General features: G+C 38.6%; 1 protein-coding gene across 11 annotated transcripts in view; it reads right to left on the bottom strand.

Moving 5' to 3' along the window:
* SPTAN1 (spectrin alpha, non-erythrocytic 1) overlaps positions 1–15,771 on the bottom strand; it is a 51,479-nt gene that overhangs the window by 24,514 nt on the left and 11,194 nt on the right. For 6 of the 11 annotated variants that reach the window (XM_054848741.1, XM_054848736.1, XM_054848733.1 and 3 more), the window contains 20 exons: positions 15,457–15,597; positions 14,153–14,299; positions 13,388–13,521; positions 12,522–12,666; positions 12,273–12,427; positions 11,274–11,409; positions 10,708–10,809; positions 9,805–9,942; positions 9,242–9,352; positions 8,701–8,778; positions 8,385–8,540; positions 7,832–8,036; positions 7,521–7,702; positions 6,449–6,692; positions 6,001–6,123; positions 4,995–5,212; positions 4,136–4,228; positions 3,646–3,780; positions 2,988–3,136; positions 1,548–1,607 (listed from right to left, as the gene is read on the bottom strand). In XM_054848741.1, coding sequence (XP_054704716.1) covers positions 1,548–1,607; positions 2,988–3,136; positions 3,646–3,780; positions 4,136–4,228; positions 4,995–5,212; positions 6,001–6,123; positions 6,449–6,692; positions 7,521–7,702; positions 7,832–8,036; positions 8,385–8,540; positions 8,701–8,778; positions 9,242–9,352; positions 9,805–9,942; positions 10,708–10,809; positions 11,274–11,409; positions 12,273–12,427; positions 12,522–12,666; positions 13,388–13,521; positions 14,153–14,299; positions 15,457–15,597 — 2,852 coding nt within the window. The remainder of the gene's footprint in view (positions 1–1,547; positions 1,608–2,987; positions 3,137–3,645; positions 3,781–4,135; positions 4,229–4,994; positions 5,213–6,000; positions 6,124–6,448; positions 6,693–7,520; positions 7,703–7,831; positions 8,037–8,384; positions 8,541–8,700; positions 8,779–9,241; positions 9,353–9,804; positions 9,943–10,707; positions 10,810–11,273; positions 11,410–12,272; positions 12,428–12,521; positions 12,667–13,387; positions 13,522–14,152; positions 14,300–15,456; positions 15,598–15,771) is intronic. The other 5 variants (XM_054848742.1, XM_054848740.1, XM_054848739.1 and 2 more) reach the window with 1 other exon arrangement.

Here is a 15,771-nt window from a genome sequence, read left to right as displayed (position 1 = left end):
GGTAACCAACTAGACACAGATGATACTACAAGACCTTTCCCAAGCTATTGCTGAATAAAGCCATCGAAGTTTTACAGTCATTGATACTGAACTGCAGATCTCTCTAGCAATGCATAATGACTGTTTTTAAAGAACCTGCATTCAGAAAAGCCACGCTCTTAACACCCATTCTACTGTTACCCTATTTTAAGTCTTCTGGAAGATAAGATATTCTAGTGGCACCTGGATTTTTTTTTTTTTTATATCCTGAATCAGATTGCACATTGGTCTACTGCAGTGATCAACAGCAGCAACTGATTCTCATTATTAAGTCATGAAGATATCCATTTTGATGTTACTAAATCAAATAATATAAGACACTGCTGAGATACCTGCAGGGGCCTCACATGGGGAAAGGTCAGCCTTACAGTGCTTTCATTTCCCACCGTTGGGCACACAAGCAAACACTGAGGAATTATACCTCCCAACTTGAAGAGTTCAACAATGCAGCATTTTCCTAACCAACTCCTCAGAGCTCACAAAGTCTGTTGAAGAAAATCCTTGATACCCTGGACTCAACTCTAAGGCTTTCCACGGAAGCCGAGACTTTGTGGTTTCCTGTCTATCCTGGTTTAACGGTGGATAAAAAGGAACTAAGAATCTTTCGTATTAGGTTTGAATGGAAACATTCTACCCTGACTTGAATGAGCTACTGCATGCAGGAAAACAGTTTTGAAGACTGCCCCGACTGCAGAAGTTTGTGTCAGCACACAATTTTAGGTGTTAAACACCTGTGAAGCTCATAGAGGATCTGGGGCAAAACTCCTTTAGAGGCAGACCTTCCCTCAAAGTTGTTTTGCAGCACTTCAGAGATTAACATAATGCTGTCGCTTTTGATTCTCAAGAAATATATTCTCTATGAAAAGACACTCAGGCACAGCCAATGAACACTACTGCTTTCGCTCTCCCAGCAACTTCCAAGACCATAATGCAAACCTGGTATTTTTTTACAGGGGACACAAACACAAGTTTGAAAATTAAGTTAATGTTGTAATCAAAACCAATCATCCTATATAAACAAACTAATGCTTTCTGACTACTCAGCACGAATGTTACTTTATATGATAAACTATAACAACTCCACCCTTCCCAAACTTTAAGGCATTCATATATGATGTGACACTTGGTATATATATTTTTCTATATTTATATAAACAAATTAGTATTTATACCTGCACTTCAGAAAATGCAAGAGATGCTTTATAAAGAAAATAGCCTAGATATCACTAAAGCCTCACTTGGTAAGCAAAATCAGCATAATGGAAAATAACATCATCAACTAATTTAGCAGTGCGGAGGTGACCAACAAGATAAGCAGCTGGCTGGCTATAAAGAACACATGAAACACATACCACGACACTCATCTAAACTAAAATAATTCACATTGCAGAAATTGCTTCCTTCATGTCTCTTTGGAGCAGCTTTCCCAAAGAAAGAAAGAAACAAAGGGAGAATGAACAGTGACAGTATGAAGACAGCATGGTTTAGAAAGGGCTAATCCTACTCACAGTTCTTCGACCTGTTTCATACGCAGAGATACACTGCCGACTTCCTTAGTTATGAGAGTCCTGCACAGACAGAGGGAGCACAGCAAATGCATGCAAAAAATTAGTCAGATTAACAAAAATAATGAAAGCAGCAGCTCCATCCGTGGGTTGTCTGTGGTAGGAGATGGTTAAGAGTTCACATTTAAATGGAGAAAATTAGGCGTCATTCAGAAGCAAACAAAGCAAATCAGACCAGGAGTACAATTCACATAAGGAAACCTCAGCAGTACAGTTGAACTCTCTCTATAAGGTCTCATCATTTCCTGATTGTTGTGTCATTTGATTAAAAATGAAAGAGTGGTCCCCTCTCCTTAGCTTGAAAATAAGGCACCCCTGTTCTAGTCTGTAGAAGCAGTGTGCAAACCCATAAAGTTATACACTATTAAAATCCTGAAGAACATGTCGCAATTTTCCAGCATAATTTCTTCTTAGTGGTACAAGCTTTTTTATTATTTTGTTTTGGGGTTTGTTTCAGGGGGGGAAGGTGGGGTTGGTGGTTGTTTTGGTTTTTTTTTTTAATTCTAGAGCTAAAGCTAGTAATTATTGTATGTCACTGTAATAACTGGTGACTCAAAAAAAGAGTGGGAAGAAATTCTCATGTAGAATGACAGCGTAGCTGTGCAAACAGATGGGAGTAGGCATAAAACTTTCAGCTTTGGCTTCCAAGTGGCTTGATAAGATGAGCCAGTAGCTCACAGCTATCACCCACAGTCCTTGCCTGAAACTAATCTACAACTACCATGTGCTTTAGGAGGTCATTACCAAGCAGTCATGCAGCTTTCTCTATTTGCAAAAGCACATTCCTCTTAAAAGGTTAAAAAAACAAACAAAAAAACAAAAAAAACCCCAGGAGGGGGGCACGTTTCAGCCCATGTAATGGCAACAAATAATGGCACCACATTTCAGGAAATAAAGTAATGAGCTAGCACCAAAGTAGTCACAGCTCCTGAGGAGGGTCACCTCCAGAGGCAGCCCTATATAGGGAGGGTACTGTACTTTATGTAACCAAATTTAAGAAAGATTTTCAAAACAGATTACACATTAAGAAGTGACAACTACAAATACAAGAGCTGCTTAGGACAGATGTAACTCACAAACAAGTTTAAGTTGTTAGGTATAACAACAAAAGGAACACATAAAATACTGAAAGTCAGACAGCAAGTTGAGCTCTAGCGTCATGAGTTTTACAGTTAAAAAAAATGGGAAAAGCAACAAGAAAATCTAGAATAAGAATAAAATAACTCAATATGGCACCCCTGGTAGAGCAGCCCCTTGTTTTGCTCCAATTAATTACTCCCTAGCATAAAGAGGCATCAACCTAAACTTCTGGGATATGCAAGGCAAAGGCAGTCAAGCCAGGAAATGCTGGATGGGTGTCATATCTCATCAGTTAGATCTTACTGGTTGTCAATTTGCTCCTGTCGCAATGCTATGCTGCCTTGCTCCTCCAGGAGATTCTCTCGGGATGCAGACTGGGCAGGATCTAGTTTTTTCACATAGGCAGCTGGTACAAAGCCCTGACGGTCATTAACCTCAACTTTCCACCAGTCCTAGAAAGACAAAAAAAAAAAAAATGACCAACCACTGTGAGGAAAGCACCAAGCATAAAGTATGCTGAGCAACTGAAAGCTGCAAATTAGAGGCTTCTATTAACACAAGAAAACCAGTGATGCTCACAACAGTTTGCTCTTTTTATGGAGATCATTTCAAACAAACTGTCTCTTGAAGACCTCTAGGTCTTACTTCTGTGTCTCCCGTGTTTGGTCAAAAATTCCTCAACAGTAGGGAAATAAGTTTTCTCACAGACACATGCCCTATAGCGTAAGCTGTTTATCTGACTTCAAAAAGCTGGCAGCCACAGAGCAGTCATGAGAATGAGCCGAAGAGGTATGCTAAAGCGCTGAATGGGAACATGGACTAAACGTGCAAATTATTTAACTTCTTTGAATGCTCTTATTAAAAAAAACAAAAACAACAAAACCAAATCCAAAAACGCTCTGCAGAACACACACCACCAAGTGAGCCAAGCAGCTCAGCAAACCAGAAGGCAAGAAGATACCTTGTTGGTGCTGTTGAGTAAGGTGAGGATATCTCCTTTTTTCATAGTCACCTCCCGGGGACTCTTCTCTTGGTAATCATAGAGTGCCAGAACAAGCTCTTTTCCAGTTTCATCATCTGTGGGAGCAACTTGTTGCTAATGAAAGAAGCAGCACAAGCAAAATGAGTTGTTCCATGTTTATTACCATCAATGTCATTGTCCTAAAAATACTTCAGCCTTATTTAAAGCTACTTAAAATGATTCTTGTTGAAATAAATGTAATGCAGACAGATATATTATAGGTGCCATCTAGGCTCAAACCTTGAAAACCACCACATTATACTGTTTACTTCCAATGCAGCATAGCTGCATAAAAACAGGCCACTAAATTTTTTGAGGAAATCAAGTACAGCCTGCAATAAGTTCTCAAAAGCAGCAATTGTTATTAAGCTTTGTCTTTACCTTCTGCTGACCCAAGAACTTTAGCAACACGATTAGCATCTTTCCTTACCCTGCATGACTGGGCCTGTTCCCTTAAAGCCTGTATGCTACTGCCGTAAGCGGAAAGATCAGACATCAAAGCTTCGTGTTTCTTCAGAAGAGCCTAAAAGTGAATGACAAAAACAACATGTACACCTAGCCATTTTACAAATACTACTCTGATTAATATATATACGCTTTAGCTCAATACACAAGGAATGTGGGTTTTTCAGAGCTGCCAGTCATGTGACTCTCATGAGAATAACCACTTCTATTTATTCACAGGCTAGATAGTGGTCCAAATTCTTCTGGTGCTTTTCCCCTACCTTATCTCAGAAACATTCTTTTGTTCTGACCAGGAATACCATGTATCACTCTGGAAATAGCGTTAAGTTTGAAAGTATGCCTTTAAACTGCACTTCATTTTGATGACATGTCAGTCAGCAGTGTCTGGGATGTGGTGTTTGACTGCAGAACGATACTAGTAAAATAACTCTAGACAAAAAATTACTTCCAGACCAATGAACTAGTGAAAACCAGACTCATGCTGAAATGCAACATCACATGAGGAATTTGCTGATATTAGTCTCATTATACTTTTAGAAAACCCCACAAAACTATAAAAGACTGAATACAAATGTAAAGTTTCCTCGCAACTGGTTTCACATACTGAACAGCAAAATTTCATGTGCAATAATAACTAAGACACAGGAAAAACTGTCATCTTTTGACTCAGAGAGAAAATTCAGCTTGATGCAAGAGTCTTCTGCCCTTTTTGTTAAGAATCCTGCAATTAGTAGAGCTTGCTTTTTTTTTTTTTTTTTTTTACACCACTGGACAAATCCTTGCTGGTTTTATGCAAAATTGATTCAAACAACAGTCTCAAATACCTCAGCAGAGTCTTCATCTTTTCCATAGTCTGTACTGCCAACAATGGGCTCCTTTTCCCTCATCCAGGATTCTGCCTCATTAGCATCAGCAAAGTACTGCTGAGCTTGCAGGGAATCCTCTAGGTCTTGTCGACGCTGAGATGCTTTAGCTTTCAGAGAGTCCCATTTTTGGTTTAGCTCATTCAATTTGATTTTCACATCCTCAGCTGCAAAGTGTCCTAGGTAATGGAAGGAGAGGGAACTCAAGAACTTCAGGAGACGCAAGTAATACACACTAAAAGATTACTTGTACTTCTTGAAAGTCACAGAAATTAGACCCATTTAAACCTATGTAACGTATTCTGACTAGAATAATGAAAGCACAACTCAGCTTGTCCTTTTGCTTGGACAACACTGGAAAACACTGTACCTGTCAATCAGAATCATTAAGAACAAAATAAGCCACATAACATTTCTTCTCAATGATGAAACAGGAAAGGTCATCTCTTTCCAGTGGCAGAGTTTTGACAGCAGACATATTATTTCAGACCTGCATTCTGAATCCTGGAATCAGGGAAATTTTTTTTAGTATTCTGATGTTAAGAACACCCAGTCAGAAATAAAGATGCCTACTTATTCAAAAGCAGGAATGACTCTTGCTACCTTTATGGAGGATTCTCAGATATTGTATCTGAGATTATGTATCTCAGATAATAGCCTTTAATAGGTCTAAAAATGGAGACTAAATATCATAGGCACAAAGTTGCTGAATACAGGGCTCATATGTGTTTGTCAAAAGCAGATGGAGATGTGTGAAAGTCATGACAGGTTCCCATCAAGGAATCTATTTTTATTTTCAGGTGAAAGAATGACCAGAAGTTCATCCTGCTAACAGGTACCTGCCTATTGCCTGGATAAAAACAGGTAGCAATTCTTAATTGTACAGGGCCAGAGAACAAAGTCCAGCACAAAGACTTCTGGATTTCTGAAAGAGGAAGGGTTAAACAAAACCAACATTGAGACATACCCTCTTCCACCATAGCATTTCCTTTCTGTGTGACTGCTTTAATGCGGGGCTCATGGCCTGCAATTTCTGCCTGCAAAGCCTGGTGCTTCTTTAGCAGATTCTGGACACCAATTAAGTCCTTGCCTGAAAGACAGAAAACAGTTAATCAGCTAATTCAGAGCCATTAGATTAAACAAAGATTTCAAGGCAGCTGCAACCAGTGCTAGACAAACTTGCAGAATAAGCACTATCACAATGAAGACAAAGCACTATGAAAACTAAGTTATCCATTGGAATTGTACAAGTAACATAACAGTTAAAGAACCATGGGTGATGGCAAATATGTAACTCCAGGCAATATCAATTATGAGAAACATTTCAGAAATTTCCACAGAATGTTCCATAAAGAGACAAGTTATAACAGAGCAATTCTGACATATAAATCCTGGTGATATCGGGATGGACCAACCTCGGTTCGTTGAAGCTGCAATAGGTTCTTTTTCCCTAATCCAGGTCTCTTCATCCTCAATGTCACGGAAAAGCTGCTGCAGGCGAAGAGAATCTGCAAGTTTCTGCTTGCGAGCTACCATAGGATCCTTTAGAGCTTCATAACGAGCTACTAAAGCTTCTTGTTTCTTCTTGATATTGTCAGCATCAAAGTGCCCAGCATCTTGGAACTGGCGTGCCTGGATGGTAATGCCGTCTATACGATCCTGAAATTAATTCAGCGATAGCATTATGTCAGAATGTCTGTAAAATGGTTGCAGTGACTGAAAATATTTTCAGGTCTTAGCTAGTAAGTTATATTGTGACAGAAGAGAACCTCAGCTGCACACTGCCAGTGCAGTAATTTTGGTAGTAGTTACATCCTGGATAATATTCAACACATTAATGTAAATGTTATTGGTTTTACTCTGTCAATTTCACAACATAACCAAAAGATTTTTGAAATTACATTAACTTTACAGATGTGCTACTCTAGACAAACCATTCTTCAATTGTTAACAACTGATAATTCTAGTTGTGGGAACGCAGATATCGTTGATTTTCTTGCTTAGGGATTAGGGATTTAATTTCCCCTAAAGATCATTTACGAACAAAGGAACCATTTGCTGTAAAGTTCTATATTTAAAAATGCGTCTGTTCTCCCTCCCCTCCTATTTCTTAGAGCTATATGAAAACAAACTGAACAAGAATAAGCTGTTTGCAAATGGAGAGTTTAAGGGGGAATTATTTCCCATGCAAAGCACAGCACATCTTTTTAAGTTGGCATTCACAGCACAAAACAATGCAGTGCTGTCAGCAGGTCACAGTATGGCATTATTTTACTTTTTTGAAAAAGCTTTTTTTTGTCAAAGTCATGAAGATGTTGTTCTTAGAGACATACAATTTATATTTCAGTTCAAAGTTATTTCTGATAAATAAACTGTAAAGCCCAAAGCTGCAAAAATTATGAAAAAACAGACCTGCTAAGGTCTCTGGAGTGAATTCTTTTGAGTGAGCAGATCTGACAGGGCAGGAAGAAAAATTATTTCCCTTACCTGATGGGCAGCAACATCTGCCTCCAGCAGGGCATGTTTCTTCTGAAGATTCTGAACATTAGTAAGATCTTTCCCATAATCATCAGAAGCCAAGTGTCCCTCTACTTCATACAGCCATAGCTCAATATCTTCCACATTGCGATTGAACTGCTGCTGTTGATTGGCTTCACGCAGTTTTATACCTGACAGAGACAGAGTGGTAAGAGGAAAAGACGATTTAAGTTTTCCACTTCATTTAACTCACTTCCTGTCTTCTCCCGGCTAAACTCTCTAAAAAAAGAATTGCCTGTATTTTTCTGAGCAAGTTGTACCTTTGAGCTCAGTGGCCTCCAGAAGTTTTTTCCACAAGCTGATAACTTCATTCATGCGAGCTGCCACTTCATCAGATGCATAGTGCTTGACATCAATCAACTTCTGGCCAGCTTTCTCCAGCGCATCAATACGACTCTGATTAGCAGAAAGCTCAGCTTCAAAAGCTTGATGTTTCTGAACTTTACCTTGCAAGTTTGATGGATCCTACAGATGAAGAAAGAAAAAGAACCTTTCAATCCAAAATTAGTAACTATAGGTGTCTCAAGAATTTTTAAAGTTAGACTACATTCATATACATGCCAAGTTGACACCAGAGAATTTGGTGCTAAAAATACACCTTAAAGCGGAACACTTGAGCTACTGAATAAGCATGACTACAGCATGATGAGAAAATCCCTTTTGGGGTCAGGGAGAAATCACAATTCCTCCTGTTACCATTAATACTGCCTACTATCAGCAACATTTTGGCTGATGCTGCTTTGTATCATTTGACTGATTACATTAAGCCTGGTATTGCCTTAAAATTATTCTAACGTTCGTCTTTGCGTTTACCTTGTAGGCCTCATCTGTTGCAGTTTTCATTTTTTCATTAACCCAACTCTTTAGCTCATCAGAGTCTCGGAAAAACTGCTGCAGATGGAAAGAATCTGCCAGTTGAGCACGGCGGTACATAGCTCTTTCATGAAGGGCATTTCGGCGGCTCAGCAGCTGAAAAAAAAAAAAGTAAAGGTTTTTAAGTTTTTCAAGCTTGTATCCACACTTTTGGGAGAGCTCCCTTGACTTACCCTATATTGCAGTCATACCTTTTAAAATAATCAAGCAGAACACAATTTAAAGTCTACAGTCCAAATCTGGTTTAGATACTTACAGCATCTCTGCGAGTAGCAACATCATCCATGGCATAATGGTTATTCTGAATCAATTTAGTGGCAAACTCATCTAATGCCTAAAGAGAAAACAGTTTTCCATTTACTTGGTGTAATAAAACTTGTTCATGCAAGTTTACTTAGTAGATTAATTCTCAAAAGTTTATCACAGCAAAACTAACAGAAAGTCATTAAAATAGCTATTGTTACACCCTTTTTTATCTGTACCATCATCTTACATGTGGGAAGACTGCAAATTTTTGACAAATCTTTATCCACACGTGTGCTGGCATGATATGCAAGCATGAGGTTACTCAGTTCTCTGAGGCAGCAATTGAGCCCTATCCTATCCTTTCCACTATTTTCCATTTTAGAGACAATACATTTAATTTAGAGATAATACATTCCACATAACAGTGGATCAGTCTGCAGACCAACCCCCATCCTTCTCTGTCATCCTCCAGCACTGTCTCTTCCCCAGTCAACAAATTCACTTGTTTTATTTCTTGCCCATTTAAGGATCAACTAATGTAAATGTCTTACTGTGATTTTCTCCTCTTGGGCACTTAGGGATTTCTCAAAGTCTTCATGCTTCTTTAGAAGAGCCTCCACACTATCCAGAGAATCACCAAGGTCTTCATTCAGCAGAAATGCCTGAAGTAAGGAAACAAACACATTGATTTTTATATTGCCAAGCTCAGTTGCTCTAAGTCAATTCAAGCGTGGGGAGTGATGTTTCCTACCATAAGATATTATTGTAAAGTAAGGGATGATGTACTGGGATGGTGTTCCCTAAACGCCTCTGACAGCCAAAGGTTCCGAATAATTCTTTTTAGCTTCTTATTCAAACAGCATTTAACATGAGCTAACGCATATAAAAGCTGTCTCAAGCCAGCCTGTCACAACTAATAGTTTAGGCATTCGATGGAAACAGTCATTGTAGCAGCTTGGGCAGTCAGATAAATAACTCTGCACAGCACCCTGCTCATCAGTGCATGTCTAGTGGCAGTCACTGCCACTAGTAAATGCTGATTGTTTACATCTACAGAAGACTAGCCAGAAATTAAAACCAACTGTATCCGGAGAGTTCAAAGATAAACACTCACTTCTTGTTTGCTCATCCAGTTGTCAACTTGTTCAGTATCTCTGTAGAAAAGCTGCAGGTCCATGCACTGTTCGTACTGTTGTCTGCGAAGCTCCCACAGTTCTAGCAAGGCAGATCTTTCATCTGAGAGAATGGTCAGCTAATGGATTGGGAAGAGGAATATATAATAATTTTATTTAACAGTCTGGTTCATTTCCATCTCAATGTAAAATCAAGTTGTGAGTCTAAAAAAGTGGACACTGGACTAAAAATAACTTCTTCAGACTGGACTGAAAAGAATAATTTTCTTGTTACTGACATCCTCATATAGGGCAAGCCTTTTATCAGCTTATCAAGCTTGAGCAGTGGCTACAACCTTCTGACTTCAGTCAGAAACCTCTCTTTTTCAACATTAAATCTACACAGAGATATGTAATGGACAACTGCTTTTTTTTGACTGCAGATCTATTTGTAAAAGAAGCTGTTCAGCAAACTATCCTGCTCTCTCAGCCTCTGAAATCTCTTTGGCCCATTCTCACAGCATTTGAACTGATTGACCAGTGTTTCAATATGCACACTTCATGAGAGGCCCCATTAGTCTGAAAACCAAAATTTAGAAATACTCCTTACTTTAGCAAACGTAAACTTAGATAAACAGATAACCCATTTTTCTTTTGGAAGAAAGATATACTAATAGCTCCTAACAGTGAGTACTAATAGTCCTAGTAGTTCCCACTAATAGGTAGGCAGAAGCTGCCAATTTGAGAATGAAAAGCACATATTACTTAAATACATGAAAAAAGCCCTGTAACCTAGGGGGATAATACTTTGCAACCTATGATCTTAACAAGAAATTAACCTTTAAATTAAGGGACACAGAAGAAAGAGACAAAAATTCTTCTAGGAAGTCTTGCTCTCAACTTACCTTTTCTTTAACTTCATCAGAAGCATAGTGCCCAGCAGCAAGCAAAGCTTGGCCAGACTCATCAGCAGATTTGAAGCTATCTTCATGGGCATCAATTTCTCCCTATGAATGGGGACATGAATAAGCTGTTACCGAAATTTATCTCGGAATAGAGCATGGACACAACACTAGAATGAAATGTATTACCTTACAGGGCAGATAAGGGAAGTATAAATTCATGTGTTAAAATGAAACTAAAGGTTGGACTTGAGCTGCTCTCCTTCTGCTTACTTATAGTTCTCCATCACGAGGAGTTGCTAAATCTTAAGTCCAACTGACTGCTATCAGGTCTATTTTTTTATAAAATATTATCATAAGCATTCTTAAATACTTATTTATTAGTGTATATCTACTATCAAGAAACAAAGTAAAAATATTAAATCAGGACAGCAATCTAGAACTGTGTTAGTGCATGATCAAAGGATTCTAGTGATACATCACCAGCATTTCCGACTCAGAAACTGTATTACACATACCAATCAGTCGTTGAGGGTTACTGATTGGATTTGGCTGTATAACCATCATACCTTATGCTCCTGATGTCTATCTAGAAGGGCTTCTGCTCCAGCCACATCATTGGCAAGTTCATCAGCATTTATGAGAGCCTTCATCTCAGTCACCCAGCTGGTGAGGTCTCGGAAGTCCGCAAGAAAGCGCTGCAGCCTTGGAAAAGCAAAAGAAAAAAATGGTTCGGAATAACTTGTTTGCATAGTTTCTCCATCGTCACCCCAAAGAAAGGGTTACAAACATAAAAGCTGTTCTTCAGACAGAAACAAACCAAGACAATGGCAAAATGCAATCAGAATATTAAATAACTAAACATGTTCTCAATCATAAAAAGAAACCTTTTAAAGTTAGGAAAATGCTAGGTTCAAAAACAATTTCTCAAAGACATGTTTTGCATATAACTTATATTGAAAGGAAAAGGAATATTCCTAACTACAAGCCTGCGTGTTGAAGACAACAGAAATCAAAAGGCTCTCAAGCAGAGTGTTTCAAGATAGCCCAGAGGACTGCCTCTGTCACAACCATCACACAGTGTATGTGTGGGGGAACTGACAGAAAGTTTCAACAGCACATGCCTCAGCCTTAAAACAACAAGCAAACCAATTATTAGATTCCTTTCAGCATCCCTTTACAGTTATTGCCTTTGGCATGTGCCTAACACTTATCAGCAAAAGCGATCAGTTTCTGTTTCTCCTTTAAAGTTGCTGTTAATTGACAGGGAAAGCAAAGGAAGGTATCAACTCAGATGGCAGAAAAAGCAAACATCCTAAAATATCAAGGTGTCTATTTTCATAATTGATCCACATCCAGAGAATGACCAAAAGCTGTAAGTATTAATTTATCACATAAATATTTTACTACAAGTTATTGTAAATATGATTTGGTGAACGAGACTGCTTCTGAAAACACTAGAATCATTCAAAAATTTTGTAAACAGCATACCTACCTTCTCCTACCAAGAGCTCTTTGTCAAATTTGACTAAAAAAGAAAGGTCATTTCAGCATGACAGTATTCCTACCTGTAGGAGTCATTAAGACGAGCATGCCTCTCTGCTGCCAGAGTTCGGATTTGTTCCCAGTTGGCAATCAGCTCCTCCCGTTTCACTTGAATTTGAGAGGCATTTATTGGGTGAGACTGCTGCAAACGGTCAGCTTCTGCACAAAGGGCCTTAACCTAAACCCAGTCACAAACAGTGAATAAGCTTCTAGCCTTTTACAAGCAGGTTCTCTCATTTAAATTGTAGGTAAAATGCATCTCGTATGGGTACCTTATCTTCCAGAGCTGCAAGATCTCTTTCCAGGCCTTCATGCTTACGCAATAAAGCTTGCACACTGGCTAAGTCTCTGCCAAAATCGTCTGAGGCCATCAACTGCCCTTTCTCCTTAATCCAGCTAATTGTTTCATCCACATCCCTTCAAAACAAAGCACAAATTGAAAGCAGTCTATCTTGCATGGAAAAAGGAAGAAAGCAGGATGTTTTCGTGTACGTATGCCAGACGTACTGGCATACAAACCCATATAAATAACTGCTGCAGCCAACTACAATCATCTCTTAAAAAGTAAGAAAAAACAAATGTAAAAAACTAGACTTTTTAAAAAATCTCAAAAAACTTTGAAGCATATTGGCAGGCCATTCTTCAGATGGTGTCACCAGATGCAAACAAGGAATTATAGCACCACTGAGCACCATTGCCTAGTGGGTCCATTTCCCACTCTAGACCTTCTTCTGACTTAATTACAGCAAATCTCAAAATGCTGCAGATAGAGATGAGGATAGAAAGACACTGCTCAAAGACCCCCAGAACAATTGGACTGACATACATCTGACAATAAACACCCCTTTTAAGGCTCACCTAGGACAGAATTGGGGGGAAAGAGCCTTGGAGGAAAGGGAAGCAAAACTGCCATGAGCAAGAATGAACAAAACTGCCAAGTGTTAAAAAGCTAAATCAGAATGACTATTCTAAAGCAATTCTAGAACAACAAGGTCCTCATTCAACAAGTCATGAGGAAAAGTAAAGCAAAAAAATAAGACAACAGTAGCTCTTCTCATAATCCTGTATGCAGCTGAATGAATCGCTAAACATCCCCGCAAATATTACATAACTTCAGCAGATCCAGCCAAGATCATACCTGTTGAAGCGCTGAACTTCAGCTGCCCCAAAGAGTTTTCCTTGCCTCTGAAGGGCAAGCCCCTTAAGGCGCTGCCAGCTTGCATTTACTTCATCCTGTTTGGACTTTATTAGTTCCTCTTCAGGGTGTTGTTCCTAGTGAGCAAAGGAAAAATGTTATTGTCGTGTGTTCTGTGGTTTTACGTCCATCGACAAAATCTCAAAACACTGCTGTTTTTCAAGAGACCAGTTTATAAGAACTGTACTTTCCAGATGATCGCTCAATCCGACAGTTTTCCTGAAACCTCACTGTGTAAACGTTCAATACTTTTGAAGTAGTTTAAGTTTCCCTACGTACTAATTAGTCAATGGGAAGAGAGTTGTAAACAGTATTTTTTTTTCCCCCCGGAATGCAATACTTCCTGTCCTGTCTCCATCCTTGATCAAGCCCCAGATGACAAACTACAAGAGCAGATTTATTAATCCTGGTTGTCCAAGGGAAATAATTTTAATCCCAAATACGACAGTTTCTCTTACTAATCACTACTCTCCACATTTTCAGGAACATTCTCAGCTGGGGCAGTTACTCAAGCTATTCAGCAGAAGAACCACTGAATCAAATGACGACCGTTTAACATTAAGATAACCAAGGATCTAGGCACATGTAGAGTAAAACCTAAAGATCTGCTACAAAACCAGGGGGGAAAAGAGAGGAAGTTGCAGACAAAAGCTTGCTGGGTTATACTAGACTTACCAAGAGAGATTTTCAACACATGTGAATGTTTACCTGGATAAGTTTGCCAGCAAACTGGTTCACTTCATTTACTCTTTCCTCATGAGCTGCAAGATCTGTCTGGAACTCTTCAAACTTCTTCTGCAAAACCTCAACATGCTCCAAGTCCTGACCAAGCTCTTCTGAAGTCACTATTGCTTCCTAGCACATTGAGGGGAAAAAAAAAAACCCTCAATTTCAGTATAACCTATGAGAAATCTCTACTAGAAATCAGGAAGCAATCTGTCCTGATTTTGAATAGGTCAAAGATAGTTACAATCACTGTGTTTGAAGTCAGATTTAAAACTACATTGCTTCCACCTTTAAACTCCACTCCCCCCTCTGCAACATTTTTCCATTTTTGCAGAAAACATGTAAGATCATTAAGGGTAGTATTTTTTCATCTTGCTTGCTTATTCATTTTCCAAGTTATTGAATACAACCAATTCTACTGTAGTAAGTTTTCTGTTCTGTGCACAACGATCACTATTACAGCAACCTAAATTACTGAAAGAAAATATACATAGAAAAACCATACTTTTAAAACTACAAAGTAATTGCCCATGCTATTTCAGAATACACACAGTGACTAAAATTTGTTTACAGTGTTAGATTGTTGACTGGCATTTGCTGTAGACTTCTGATGCAAGATTTGTGAAAAGTGCACCGTCATGTTATGGAACAGTTATGCAGGGTTTATAGCTTGAACCCACAGTGACACGAAATAGCAAACTATCATTTAGAAAACCTATATGATCATTCTGTGGCTTTTTTTCTTGATAGTGTGGTTTGTGGTCTGTTTTCTCAGAGTTCAAAGAATCAAGAGCCAACCATTCTCTTGCAGAGCAAATGTCCTTACAACACATATCTAAAGATATTCCAATCATTAAGTAATTACGTACACTTCGCTTGCTGGTTAGGCTGGCTACTTTCCATAACGGATCATTTAGAACATTTATAAAAAACATTTGCTTTTACATGTTGTAGATTTCCCTTACAGGAAACCTGAATTTTATTACTATGAGAAATATGAAGGTCTCCTCAAAGCAAAGAAAGAATTGATTATGTTTAACTATGTTCTCCAACATGCAGGCTTCCTCCTTTAGTCTAATACCTTTTTTTTTTTGTGGCTGCAAAAGAAGGAATAGTAGCTTGCACACCTACTGCTTATACAATATGAATAACCTAAATAAAATGTATAGGTGCCTTTAAAAGCTCTCTGTGACTACCTGAACTCCAGCAACAAGTTAATAGAAACTTTCCACATAAACACATCAAATTTCCCATCAAGAACACAGTAAAGGCAGGTAATAATATACCTTGTCATTGATCCAGTCTAAGACATCTTCACATTCCCGTAAGTATTGCACCAGCTTCTGTGCTTGCAACAACTTGACTCCTTTCTCCCTCATCTTTTCCAACAGCAATTCCCATAGTCGGTGCAGCTCCTGCAGCCGAGTCTAGAACAATAGGATGTTGTTATTAAAATCCTGTATCAGGGAAGGTTAGATTTATTCCTTTCCTGACCTGAACAGAAGATTATTTTTTTTTCCAAAGTTGTACATCCTAAACCTTACTTTAGACAAAAGGTGGATAGACCTCATAACAATTTCTTCTCCAGTCATTAGTTTTCA

The sequence above is a fragment of the Grus americana genome, chromosome 20, assembly GCF_028858705.1.
Source record: "Grus americana isolate bGruAme1 chromosome 20, bGruAme1.mat, whole genome shotgun sequence".
In the NCBI taxonomy this organism is placed as follows: domain Eukaryota; kingdom Metazoa; phylum Chordata; class Aves; order Gruiformes; family Gruidae; genus Grus; species Grus americana.
Note: the sequence above shows the minus strand (reverse complement) of the source record. Positions and strands in the feature narration are given on the sequence as shown.